Below are 14,357 nucleotides of genomic sequence, written 5' to 3' on the forward strand. Positions count from 1 at the left end.
TACATCTGAAAAGTCCATTCACACACACTTGCATACTGTCCTACATGTGCAATTTAGAGTTGATTGATTTATGTTCTTCACGTTTTTGTTTTGTATCTATTATCTTATTTTATTCTTATATATTGTTGTTTTTTATATACCTTGTTAGTGGGTGCAATGGTTAAAAAAATGGGAGAAGACTAGTATTTTGTAGTTGAATTCCTCATTGTACAGTATATAAGAATATATCACTATGTTGCCAAAAAAGTTAAAGACTTATTGTTTCCCTTCATTAAAATGCATTCAAAACTACTTTCTACACATTTCTGCTACTTTCTTGGCTATCTATACAAGTGCTATCTCTTGCTACAAAATGTATGTTTACACCTATGCAGTACCTTTAGCAATAATAATAATAATAAACCTCAACTTTAGCAAAGAAAACAATTATGACAGGTGTGTTGTAATAAAAACAACTAGTGTCCACTGATTAAATGCAGTCTTTCTGTATTGTGAAGAGGGAAAACCCAGATATTCACAAAGTTTCTGATGAATGACAGGTTGTTTCTTCATGCAAAATAGATTTGGGGTTTAAAATTCAATTAAGCTGTTTTATTTTAGGGGTTTAGTGAAGGCGGGTATTTTGTCCCCTCACACCAAACGCGATCACGACACGCAGGTTAAAATATCAAAACAAACTCTGAACCAATTATATTAATTTGGGACAGGTCGAAAAGCATTAAACATTTATGGCAATTTAGATAGCTGGCTTGCACTTGCTAGCTAATTTGTCCTATTTAGCTAGCTTGCTGTTGATAGCTAATTTGTCCTGGGATATAAACATTGAGTTGTTATTTTACCTGAAATGCACAAGGTCCTCTACTCCACCAAATAATCCACACATAAAACGGTCAACCGAATCGTTTCTAGTCATTGCTCATCCTTCCAGGCTCTTTCTTCTCTTAACTTTATATTGTGATTGGCAACTTTCATAAATTAGGTGCATTACCGCCACTGACCTCGTTCATCTTCAGTCACCCACGTGGGTATAACCAATGAAGAGATGGCACCTGCTACTATAAACCAATGAGGAGATGGGAGAGGCAGAACTTGCAGCGCGATCTGCGTCAGAAAGAGAACTGACTTATATTTTAGCCCTTGGCAACGCAGACACTCGTTGGTGCGCGCTAGCAGTGTGGGTGCAACAATTGATTAATATATATTTCAAAATTTATTTTGCAACGCTTGCGCACGCGACGCGAGCGGTGTAGTCAGCCTGTTAGGACATGGGGAATATACAGAATGTTATGACTACACAAGGGTATTATATTATCTCCAAGAGAATTCTCCTCCGTCATCGCCACGGCCGTTTACATCCCACTTCCAGCCAAAACCTCGACGGCCCTCAACGAACTTCACTGTACTTTATGCAAACTGGAAACCACATATCCTTAAGCTGAATTTATTGTAGCTGGGGATTTTAAGAAAGCAAATCTGAGGACTAGGCTGCCGAAATTCTATCAACATATTGACTGTCCTACTCGCACTACTAAGACTCTTGACCATTGCTATTCAAACTTCTGGGATGCTACAAGGCCCTCTCCCTGCCCACCCTTCGGCAGATCAGATCACGACGCCATCTTGCTCCTGCCATCCTATAGGCAGAAACTCAAACAGGAAGTGCCTGTGCTTTGTACTATTCAATGCAGGTCTGACCAATCAAAATCCACTCTTCAGGATTGTTTTGATCACGTGGACTGGGATATGTTCCGGATAGCTTGCGAAAATAATCTAGACACATACACGGAAATGGTGACTGAGTTCATAAGGGAGTGTATAGGAGATGTAGTACCCACTGTGACTATTAAAACCTACCCTAACCAGAAACCATGGATAGATGGTAGCATTCGTGTGAAACTGAAAGCGCGAACCACTGCATTTAACAATGGCAAGGCGACTGGTAATATGGCAGAATATAAACGGTGTAGTTATTCACTCCACAAGGCAATCAAATAAGCTAAACGTCAGTATAGAGATAAAGTGGAGTAGCAATTCAACGGCTCAGACACGAGACGTATGTGTTAGGGACTACAGACAATCATGGACTACTAAAGGAAAATCAGCCACGTCGCCGAGACCACATCTTGCTTCCGGACAGGCTAAACACATTCTTCTCACGCTTTGAGAATAACACAGTGCCACTGACGCGGCCCGCTACCAAGGACTGTGGGCTCTCCTTCTCCGTGGCCGATGTGAGTAAAACATTTAAACGTGTTAACCCTGCAAGGTTGCCCGTCCAGACAACATCCCTAGCTGCGTCCTCACAGCATGTGCAGACCAGCTGGCTGGTGTGTTTTCGGGCATATTCAATCTCTTCCTATCCCAGTCTGCTGTCCCCACATGCTTCAGGATGGCTACCATTGCACCTGTACCCAATAAGGAAAAGGTAACAGAACTTAGTGACTATAGCCCCATAGCACTCCCCTCTGTCATCATGAAGTGCTTTGCGAGACTAGTCAAGGATCATATCACCTCTACCTTACCTGCCACCCTAGACCCACTTCAATTTGCTTACCGCGCCAATAGATCCACAGACGATGCAATCATCATCACTCTGTACACTGACCTATCCTATCTGGACAGGAGGAATACCTATGTAAGAATTTTATTTATTGACTATAGTTCAGCATTCAACACCATAGTACCCTCCAAGCTCATCATTACGCTCGAGGCCCTGGGTCTTAACCTTGCCCTGTGCAACTGGGTCCTGGACTTCCTGATGGGCCTCCCCCAGGTTGTGAAGGTAGGAAACATCACCTCCACTCCGCTGATCCTCAACAATGGGTCACCACAAGTGTGTGTGCTGAGCCCCCTCCCGTACTCCCTGTTCACCCATGACTGCGTGGCCAAGCACGCCTCCAACTCAATCATCAAGTTTGCAGACGACAAAACAGTAGTAGGCTTGATTACCAACAGCGACGAGACAGCCTACAGGGAGGAGGTGAGGGCTCTGGGAGTGTCGTGCCTGGATTTTTATTTATTTATTTATTTTATTTCACCTTTATTTAACCAGGTAGGCTAGTTGAGAACAAGTTCTCATTGGCAACTGCGACCTGGCCAAGATAAAGCATAGCAGTGTGAACAGACAACAACACAGAGTTACACATGGAGTAAACAATAAACAAGTCAATAACATGGTAGAAAAAAAAGAGAATCTATATACAATGTGTGCAAAAGGCATGAGGTAGGCAATAAATCGAATAATTACAATTTAGCAGATTAACACTGGAGTGATAAATCATCAGATGATCATGTGCAAGAAGAGATACTGGTGTGCAAAAGAGCAGAAAAGTAAATAAATAAAAGCAGTATGGGGGTGAGGTAGGTAAATTGGGTGGGTAGTTTACAGATGGACTATGTACAGCTGCAGCGATCGGTTAGCTGCTCGGATAGCAGATTTTTAAAGTTGTTGAGGGAGATAAAAGTCTCCAACTTCAGAGATTTTTGCAATTCGTTCCAGTCGCAGGCAGCAGAGAACTGGAAGGAAAGGCGTCCAAATGAGGTTTTGGCTTTAGGGATGATCAGTGAGATACACCTGCTGGAGCGCGTGCTACGGGTGGGTGTAGCCATCGTGACCAGTGAACTGAGATAAGGCGGCACTTTACCTAGCATAGCCTTGTAGATGACCTGGAGCCAGTGGGTCTGACGACGAACATGTAGCGAGGGCCAGCCGACTAGGGCATACAGGTCGCAGTGGTGGGTCGTATAAGGTGCTTTAGTAACAAAACGGATGGCACTGTGATAAACTGCATCCAGTTTGCTGAGTAGAGTATTGGAAGCTATTTTGTAGATGACATCGCCGAAGTCGAGGATCGGTAGGATAGTCAGTTTTACTAGGGTAAGTTTGGCGGCGTGAGTGAAGGAGGCTTTGTTCCGGAATAGAAAGCCGACTCTAGATTTGATTTTGGATTGGAGATGTTTGATATGAGTCTGGAAGGAGAGTTTGCAGTCTAGCCAGACACCTAGGTACTTATAGATGTCCACATATTCTAGGTCGGAACCGTCCAGGGTGGTGATGCTAGTCGGGCGTGCGGGTGAAGGCAGCGAACGGTTGAAAAGCATGCATTTGGTTTTACTAGCGTTTAAGAGCAGTTGGAGGCCACGGAAGGAGTGTTGTATGGCATTGAAGCTCGTTTGGAGGTTAGATAGCACAGTGTCCAGGGAAGGGCCGGAAGTATACAGAATGGTGTCGTCTGCGTAGAGGTGGATCAGGGAATCGCCCGCAGCAAGAGCAACATCATTGATGTATACAGAGAAAAGAGTCGGCCCGAGAATTGAACCCTGTGGTACCCCCATAGAGACTGCCAGAGGACCGGACAACATGCCCTCCGATTTGACACACTGAACTCTGTCTGCAAAGTAGTTGGTGAACCAGGCAAGGCAGTCATTAGAAAAACCGAGGCTATTGAGTCTGCCGATAAGAATATGGTGATTGACAGAGTCGAAAGCCTTGGCCAGGTCGATGAAGACGGCTGCACAGTAATGTCTTTTATCGATGGCGGTTATGATATTGTTTAGTACCTTGAGCGTGGCTGAGGTGCACCCGTGACCGGCTCGGAAACCGGATTGCACAGCGGAGAAGGTACGGTGGGATTCGAGATGGTCAGTGATCTGTTTGTTGACTTGGCTTTCGAAGACCTTAGCTAGGCAGGGCAGGATGGATATAGGTCTGTAACAGTTTGGGTCCAGGGTGTCTCCCCCTTTGAAGAGGGGGATGACAGCGGCAGCTTTCCAATCCTTGGGGATCTCAGATGATACGAAGGAGAGGTTGAACAGGCTGGTAATAGGGGGTGCGACAATGGCGGCGGACAGTTTCAGAAATAGGGGGTCCAGATTGTCAAGCCCAGCTGATTTGTATGGGTCCAGGTTTTCCAGCTCTTTCAGAACATCTGCTATCTGGATATGGGTAAAGGAGAAGCTGGGGAGGCTTGGGCGAGTAGCAGCGGGGGTGGCGGGGCTGTTGGCCAAGGTTGGAGTCGCCAGGTGGAAGGCATGGCCAGCCATTGAGAAATGTTTGTTGAAGTTTTCGATTATCACGGACTTATCAGTGGTGACCGTGTTATCTAGCCTCAGTGCAGTGGGCAGCTGGGAGGAGGTGCTCTTGTTTTCCATGGACTTTACAGTATCCCAGAACTTTTTGGAGTTAGAGCTACAGGATGCAAATTTCTGCTTGAAAAAGCTGGCCTTTGCGTTCCTGACTGACTGCGTGTATTGGTTCCTGACTTCCCTGAACAGTTGCATATCGCGGGGGCTCTTCGATGCTATTGCAGTTCGCCACAGGATGTTTTTGTGCTGGTCGAGGGCAGTCAGGTCTGGAGTGAACCAAGGGCTATATCTGTTCTTGGTTCTGCATTTTTTGAACGGAGCATGCTTGTCTAATATGGTGAGGAAGTAACTTTTAAAGAATGACCAGGCATCCTCGACTGACGGGATGAGGTCAATATCCTTCCAGGGTACCCGGGCCAGGTCGATTAGAAAGGCCTGCTCGCAGGAGTGTTTTAGGGAGCGTTTGACAGTGATGAGGGGTGGTCGTTTGACCGTGGACCCATGGCGGATACAGGCAATGAGGCAGTGATCGCTGAGATCTTGATTGAAGACAGCAGAGGTGTATTTGGAGGGCAAGTTGGTCAGGATAATGTCTATTAGGGCGCCCATGCTTACGGATTTAGGGTTCTACCTGGTGGGTTCCTTGATGATTTGTGTGAGATTGAGGGCATCAAGCTTAGATTGTAGGACTGCCGGGGTGTTAACCTCTACCGAGTACCTACCCCGGATTCGGGAGCACCCCCCACCCCCCCCCCCCCCCCACACTGATTAGCATAGCTAGCATAGCGTCACAATTAAATAGTAGCATCTAAATATCATTAAATCACAAGTCCAAGACACCAGATGAAAGATACAGATCTTGTGAATAAAGCCACCATTTCAGATTTTTAAAATGTTTTACAGGGAAGACAAAATATGTAAATCTATTAGCTAACCACGTTAGCAAAAGACACAATTTTTTTACTCCAACAGTTTTTTCCTGCGTCAGTAGCTATCACTAATTCGACTAAATAAAAATATATATAGCCACTAACAGAGGAACAACTTCATAAGATGACAGTCTGATAACAAATTTATGGTATATCTTCTTATGGCTGCAGGGTGAATATTGAAAAAACTGGAAAATATGCGCACATTTTCAAACGGCCTCTTAAGAAATTTTTGATCTTCCAATATGCATATATTTACTATTATTGGATAGAAAACAGTCTATAGTTTCTAAAAACGTTTGAATTATTTCTCTAAGTTGAACAGAACTATTTTTACAGCCCATTTCCTATCCAGAATTGAGATTTCTAAAATGCTATGTCTCTCTTTAAGACCTTGTCTATACAAGGTCATGTCACTTAGGACCGTAGAAACACGTCACACGCCTTCATCTGGGTGTAATGCGGAAGTGAGAGAAGAAAGGAGTCGAATATCTCTTTCAGGGGCTGAACACCACAACTTCTTGTGAGACCTACGCAGTTTAATTTTTTTTCCGGGCGCGAGGCAGAACCTGGACTCGGCTCCTGGAATACGCTCGTTAAAGGTGAATATGACCTCTGCCTACGATATTATTTGATACATGTCACAAAATCATCCTAAAGTATGTTTTTTCAATATACTTTAATTATATTATTGCAATTTATTCTGGACTTTAGATGTGATGCGACGGAAGAATTTTTTGAAGAAAGACAGATTAGCGCCGCACGGCCATTGTGCTTGCTAACCAAAGAGGGAAATATTTCGTTCTGGAACCCAACTAAAGACTGTACTGGACAATGGACCCTGTTACAACATTCTGATGGAATATCAACAAAGATAAGGACCCAATTTGGGATGCTTTTTCATATATCTGTCGAACTGTGCTATGCTAGCGCTTGACTAGAATCAATGCTGCCGTATGCTAGCTAATGTTGTAAGCTAATATAACGATATATTGTGTTTTCGCTGTAAAACACTTCAAAAATCGGAAATATTGGCTCTATTCACACGATATTTGTCTTTCATTAGCTATCCACCATATGTTTTTCTGAAATGTTTTATGAAATGTTTTATGAGGTGTAATTAGTAGTTGACGTTGGTGTCTGTATTTTCTCTGGCTACTCCCGTGTGATTTCAGACTGTAGCTATGCTGTAGCAATGATGGGAGCAGTAATGTAAAACTGATTTATAGCTAAAATATGCACATTTTATGAACAAAACATAGATTTATTGTGTAACATGTTATAGGACTGTCATCTGAGGTAGTTTTTTCTATGTTCTTTAGGTTGGTTCTAGGTTATTTAGGTTGGCTTGTGCATGCTACTTGAATCATAATTCATACATCATAATCATAATCATACGTGTCTGTCCACTTTTTTATTTGGTGGTGAGCTAACATAAATATATGTGGTGTTTTCTCTGTAAAACATTTTAAAAAATCGGACATGTTGGCTGGATTGACAAGATGTTTATCTTTCAAATGCTGTATTGGACTTGTTAATGTGTGAAAGTTAAATATTTAAAAAAAAAATAGATTTTGAATTTCGCGCCCTGCAGCTGTTGTCATATTTGTACCGACGTCGGGCTTGCAGCCCAAACAGGATAACATAGTTTTTTTTTTTTTTAAATGTGCATTTTTCAGGTATAAATCACAGTTCTACATTGCAGCTGCAATCTGAAATAGTGCCGACTCAGCCAGAACAATTACAGAGACCAACGTCATATAACTAATTACTTGTCTTAAAACATTTCAGAAAACCAGCTGGGCGCACCCGACCAGTTCACATGCACGACAGATATATGAAATAACATCGTAAATTGGGTCTTACTATTGCTGATCTTTCATCAGAATGTTAATCAAGGTGTCCTTAGTCCTGATGAGTCGTTCAATCCATTCATAATGGCAACTTTCCCTCTTCATTTGGCATAGGTACTGGTCGACTGGCACGGTTCTGTCCAAAGTAAATAACTCACAGAACGGAACACGGCAAAACTCCCGAAAAAATTCAAATAATCTGATTAAACTATATTGAAAAAACATACATTAAGATGATATGGTCACATGTATCAAACAAACTTCGAGACCGAGATAGTTTTCATCCGTAACGGCAGCAAAACTGTAGACAATCGCACTTCCAAAACGCGCGATTCAGAGAACCGGAAGTTGTCGGTCACGCCAAAGAAATAGGTCTTATTTCACGTCAGTACAAGATAAACAAAAAATTTCTCCTCTGACGTCCTCTTGACACCCAGAGGAAGACGAATGAAGTGTGTTTCGGGTCATAGGTGGCGTGACCATATATAGGCAGAGCGTTGAAGCGAGCATACACATCTTGCATTCTTCTTTTTGGTCAGGGAAAGTGCTGTCAAATGACTACTGTTTCACTCAGAGACAAAATTGAAACGGTTTTAGAAACTATAGATTGTTTTCTATCCAATGGTATTAATTATATGCATATAGTAAGAGCAATAATTGAATAAGAGGCAGTTTAATCTGTAGAGGAAATGATGCTAATGCGAAAACAGCACCCCCTGTATTCTCAAGAAGTTAAGCATATCCCAGTTTAGGTCACCTAACAGAACAAACTCTGAAGCTAGATGGGGAGCGATCAATTCACAGATGGTGTCCAGGGCACAGCTGGGAGCTGAGGGGGGTCGGTAGCAGGCGGCAACAGTGAGAGACTTTTTTCTGGAGAGATTAATTTTTAAAATTAGAAGTTCGAACTGTTTGGGCATAGACTTGGAAAGTATGACAGAACTTTGCAGGCTATCTCTGCAGTAGATTGCAACTCCTCCCCCTTTGGCAGTTCTATCTTGACGGAAAGTGTTATAGTTGGGTATGGAAATCTCAGAGTTTTTGGTGGCCTTCCTAAGCCAGGATTCAGACACGGCAAGGACATCAGGGTTGGCAGAGTGTGCTAAAGCGGTGAGTAAGGCAAACTTAGGGAGGAGGCTTCTGATGTTGACATGCATGAGGCCAAGGCTTTTTGGATCACAGAAGTCAACAAATGAGGGTGACTGGGGACATATAATTATATTTGATTAGTCCTCCCAGTTCTGACCTTTCTGCCTGTCCTGACCCTGATCTTGCCTGCCATCCTGTACCTGCCTGAATCTGATTTGGATTACGACTCTTTACCTGCCTTGATTTACCATTTGCCAGTCCTTTGTACTATAATAAACTCTGAGACTCATACTGTCTGCCTTCTGTGTCTGCATTTGGGTCTTAGCCTGAGCCTTGATATAATCAGTTAACTCAAGCTAACGTTTTGTAATTTTAGTACACCATTTTTTGGTTATCGTGATTAATCGCATTGTCTGAAAGCGGTCAAAATAGACTAAAAACATCCAAAATACATAATCAAAAACAACAGTGACATCAAAACAATTTGACATTGAGGTTAAATAAAGTGTCCTTTGTCAAATTAAATGATTTTGCTAACTGTTACTTGGGACAAAATCAATCAATATTCTTGTAATGTGTGTTGTCTAAAAAAAATCTTATATTACAGCTCAAATTCAGCAAATTCTGAATTAGCGATTCATTGTGATTAATCACAACAATCCATTGGTTAACCCGATTGCATTAAAAAAAATAGTTTGACAGGCCCAGTTGTGTGTTACCTGGCTGAGGGTCGGTGTAGTCTACAGTGTAGCCGTCCAGTGTGAGCAGCTCCACAGGCTCTGCCTTCTTCTCTCTGTAGCTGCACATGGCAAAGGTGTACTGGCTCACCTGCACCACAAAGAGAGGGGACAGATGGCTACTATTAGTTACTGTACATTTTGTTCATAGTACTACTCCAGCTGCCATTTACCTGGTACTTCTCACAATAATGCATAATACCAATGAGTACAGGGACCCCAGAAATGTTATAGAATTGGTAAACTGCTTAGTAATTACTATGTAAATACAATTGTAGTATACCAGGTAAATAACGAAGAGAGCATAATATCTTATCAGTTGTCCTTAACCCCATTGTGCTTCAACTCTCACAGATGACACATTTTCACTAACCCAGGCATTGGACCACTTGTTCGTGATAACCAACCGGGATAAATGGGTTAATGAGCCAATCACCAGGCATAAATGGTGACCAGATGCTGGTCAAGATAGGCATATGGGAAAACAATCTGTGTATGTGTGTGTATATGCATTAGTGAACGTGTGTGTGAGAGGGAGTATGGGAGGGGTAAGTGACAGCTGTGTTGCCCACTCTTGAACCTCTTGTCAGTAATGTGTGTGAGTGTGAGTGGGTATACAAGGATAATCACATTATAATTAGATGAATGAAGTGGCCAAGCCAGGGGAAGAGGGGCTGGTTCAAGCTTGGTTCATGGCTGGTGGAGAGACTGTGACAATGTACAGTGCCTTCAGAAAGTATTCATACCCCCTTGACTTATTCCATATTTTGTTGTGTTAGACGGAATTCTAAATGGATTTTTAAAAAACATCTCACCCATCTACATACAATACCCGATAATGACAAAGTAAAAACATGTTTTAGAAATGTTAGCAAATTTATTGAAAATGAAATACAGAAACATCTCATTTACATACAAGTAAGTATTCACACCCCTGAGTGAGTATATGTTAGATTCACCTTTGTCAATGATTACAAATGTGAGTCTTCTGGGTAAGTCTCTAAGAGCTTTGCACACTCGGATTGTACAATATTTTCCCAATATTATTTTCTAAATTCTTCAAGCTCTGTCAAATTGGTTGTTGAACATTGCTAGACAGCCATTTTTAGGTCTTGCCATAGATTTTCAAGTAGATTTAAGTCAAAACTGTAACTGGGCCACTCAGGAACATTCACTGTCTTCTTGGTAAGCAACTCCAGTGTCGATTTGGCCTTGTGTTTTAGGTTATTGTCCTGCTGAAAGGTGAATTCCTCTCCCAGTGTCTGTTGGAAAGCAGACTGAGACAGGCTTTCCTCTAGGATGTTGCCTGTGCTTAGCTCCATTCTGTTTCTTTTTTATCCTGAAAAACTACCCAGTCCTTAACAATTCCAAGCATACCCATAACATGATGCAGCCACCACTATGTTTTTGCCCCAAACATAACACTTTGTATTCAGGATCTTGACTATGTATAGTTGCCCGTGAGCACTATAGTAGCTTCGCGTTTCGTTTTGCGATTTATTGTTTTCTTTGAGTCTCACTACCTAATAAAGAGGATGGAACCATACCACACTGCATCTTGGTCCACTCATTATAACGATCGTGACATCCATCTTCAGTTTTCTCCTATCACAGCCATTAAACTCTGCAACTGGCCTCATGGTGATACACCATCCAAAGTAATACATTTTTTTATATATAATTTTTTACATTTAACCTTTATTTAACTAGGCAAGTCAATTAATAACAAATTCTTACTTACAATGACGGCCTACCCCAACGTGTAAGTAATAACGTTACCATTCTTGAAAGGATATTCAATACCTGCTTTTTAAAAATGTTACCCATCTACCAATAGGTGCCCTTCTATGTGAGGCATTGGAAAACCTCCCTGGTATTTACGGTTGAATCTGTGTTTGAAATTCACTGCTCGACTGAGGGACCTTACAGATAATTGTATGTGTGGCGTACATAGATGAGGTAGTCATTTAAAAATAATGTTAAACACTATTATTGCACACAGAGTGAGTACTTGCAACTTATGTGACTTGTTAAGCAAATTTTTACTCCTAAACTTATTTAGGCTTGCCATAACAAAGGGATTGAATACTTATTGACTCAATACATTTCAGCTTTTCATTTATTAGTTAATTTGTAAACATTTCTCAAAACATAATTCCACTTTGATATTATGTGGTATTGTGTGTAGGCCAGTGACAAACAAATCTAAATTTAATAAAGGTTTAATTCAGGCTGTAACACAACAAAATGTGGAAAAAGTCGAGGGGTGTGAATACTTTCTGAAGGCACTGTATGTTTCCATGAACAGCAACATGGTGCGAGTGTGCATGTGTGCTTTAAAAGTAACTCACAACGATGAGAGAGAGAAGAGAGTGAGTGTTTATGTTCTTGTGAGTGTACAGTATGCATCTATCCAGCGCTGATTCAGTGATATTCTGGATTATTATGTTATTCTGCTACAGACAGGGAGAGAGAGAGAGGTGGAGAGAGGGGATCAGAGAGTAAGGAGGTGGGTGGTCAGGGTGCTGTTGCTGGGGCCGTTGCCAGGGCGGGGTTATGGCCCTGACTCTGTCACTCAGCGTGGACAGACGAGTGACACCCTGTCACAAGAGATGGGAGCCTGACTGCTAGGTGCCAGTCATGCCACGGCAACCCGCGGATCCCGGCCAATCCTGCGCCATTGTCACCTCTGCTGCAAGTGGCAGCTCTCACTGGCTGCAGCCTGCCTCTGTATGACAACAGAGATTCACTGTCAGGGCACTGATGAGGCCCTGGGTGGAGCTCGCTGGGCCGCTGGGACACTACCCAGCTTCACGGTGCCCACTTGCCTTCGGGACGTCACTGGGGCACATCAGAACTCCCCCTCTCCTTCCTACCCCCTCGCCTGTCTCTCTCTCTCTCCTACCACTTCCCTGTTACATCCCCTTGCCTGTTAAAGTTTGGGCCTGTCTAGGCCAGGCGAGATAGATACAGGGATAGACACAGAGATAGACACAGGGATAGACACAGAGATAGACACAGAGATAGACACAGAGACCGACAGACACAGAGCAGGAGGCAGAGAGAGACTATTGGCTCAGAGTTTGGCTGACCTGCTGTCGAACTGACCGTTAAATTATTCTAAAAGACTTGGTTCCCTGATTACCCTACATACTTTGCTCTTATAACTGTGTTATTGTTGAGAGTCTATAAATTGGATTGTTTGATGGGTGGGGCTGGAGGGCAGACCAGAGATGTGATCAATGTGGTTGTTTGTCAGGGAGGGGATCACTGGCTATGAAAGTTGTCATAATCAACTGCCTAATAACTTTACTCCAGAGCTAGTGCACAGCAGCAGAGAGAGAGAGAGAGGGAGAGAAAAGAGCACAAGAGAGAGGGTAAGTGAACAGAGAGGTGAAAAAGAAAAGAGAGAGTGAAAGAAGGAGGGAGGGAGAAATACTAAGAGTGCAGAGGGGAGCTGAGTGAGAGAGTGGCTGCTGCCAGCTGTGTTGGAGGGCAGCCTCCAGACTGCTGAATAATTACACTTCACTTTGCATTAAAAAAAATTGGTTTATGGCTCCAATCTGTTCTGTTGAGCAGGGACATGGCAGGGCATTCAACTATCCAGCTAGCACTACAGGCAGGATTAACTCTGTCTGACCAGGGTGAGGGTAGGAGGAGGGAGTGGCAAGAGTTGGGGTTGGGGAGGAAGCCAATAAGTGTGATCCTTCGACTTTCACAGGTTTAGTGGCATTTTTGCTTCTCGTGATGGGATGGTTCAGCGGAGCGACGGCTTTGATAGCGATGCTTTCCACTTTCACTGGGTATGAAAGATGAGAGATGGGACTTATCACATAGGAATGGGGGTTACATGGCATGAACCATCATGACAGCCACCTGGTGGGATGTTCAACCCTGACTCGTTCTTGTTTTCTGGCACATCTAGCGTGTTTACATAGTGTCTTAGTTATGACAGATGCACACCTGTAGAACACTGTTGATGACTTGTTGTTGGCGTGTTGCTGCCATGTTTCATGGGTGATGCCAGCGTCCATCACCCAGTCCTGTAAATTATCTACTCACGCCATGTAATTAACAACTCATGAATAATTCAACAGGAAACTAATCTCTGAAATAAATACCCCCCAGTGTAAGCTGTGCTATTTATGAGTATCATGGAAAATGTCAATCAAACGGCATTTAGCATGCGTGTGTGTGTGTGTGTGTGTACCAGACCTGGGTTCAATTGCTAATTACTTTCACATGCATTTCGAAGTAAGTATTCAGAATCATTTTTTTAATGAAAAGACAAGTAGTTGGAAACTCATGGAAAGTATTGGCATGTATTTGAAAATACTAAAATACCCTGACTCAAATACACTCCCATGCATTTAACCCAGGTATTTGAAAATAGTATTTGAAAATACTGTCAAATAGTAGGCTATTTATATAAAAAATTTAGAAAATACTTTCAAATACTTCCAATAAAAGTAGTTGATTCGGGCCACTCAAACACAGAATATAATAATCAAATACACATCTGGTGTGCACACCACATTTGGCATGCAGCTGATGTGAACTTGCTGTTCATGAAGTTATTTCACAGGAGGAGGGTTGAACCTCACAGAGTGCTGATTGGGAATCTCATCCACAGTAATTAACACAGCTAACTCATAACAAACACA

General features: G+C 42.6%; 1 protein-coding gene across 7 annotated transcripts in view; it reads right to left on the minus strand.

Annotated features, from left to right (window-relative positions):
- LOC129851017 (calcium-dependent secretion activator 1-like) overlaps nt 1-14,357 on the minus strand; it is a 165,806-nt gene that overhangs the window by 73,038 nt on the left and 78,411 nt on the right. For all 7 annotated transcript variants that reach the window (XM_055917169.1, XM_055917171.1, XM_055917168.1 and 4 more), the window contains exon 11: nt 9,676-9,784. In XM_055917169.1, the coding sequence (XP_055773144.1) occupies nt 9,676-9,784 (109 nt within the window). The remainder of the gene's footprint in view (nt 1-9,675; nt 9,785-14,357) is intronic.

This window comes from Salvelinus fontinalis, chromosome 3 (genome assembly GCF_029448725.1).
Source record: "Salvelinus fontinalis isolate EN_2023a chromosome 3, ASM2944872v1, whole genome shotgun sequence".
In the NCBI taxonomy this organism is placed as follows: Eukaryota; Metazoa; Chordata; class Actinopteri; order Salmoniformes; family Salmonidae; genus Salvelinus; species Salvelinus fontinalis.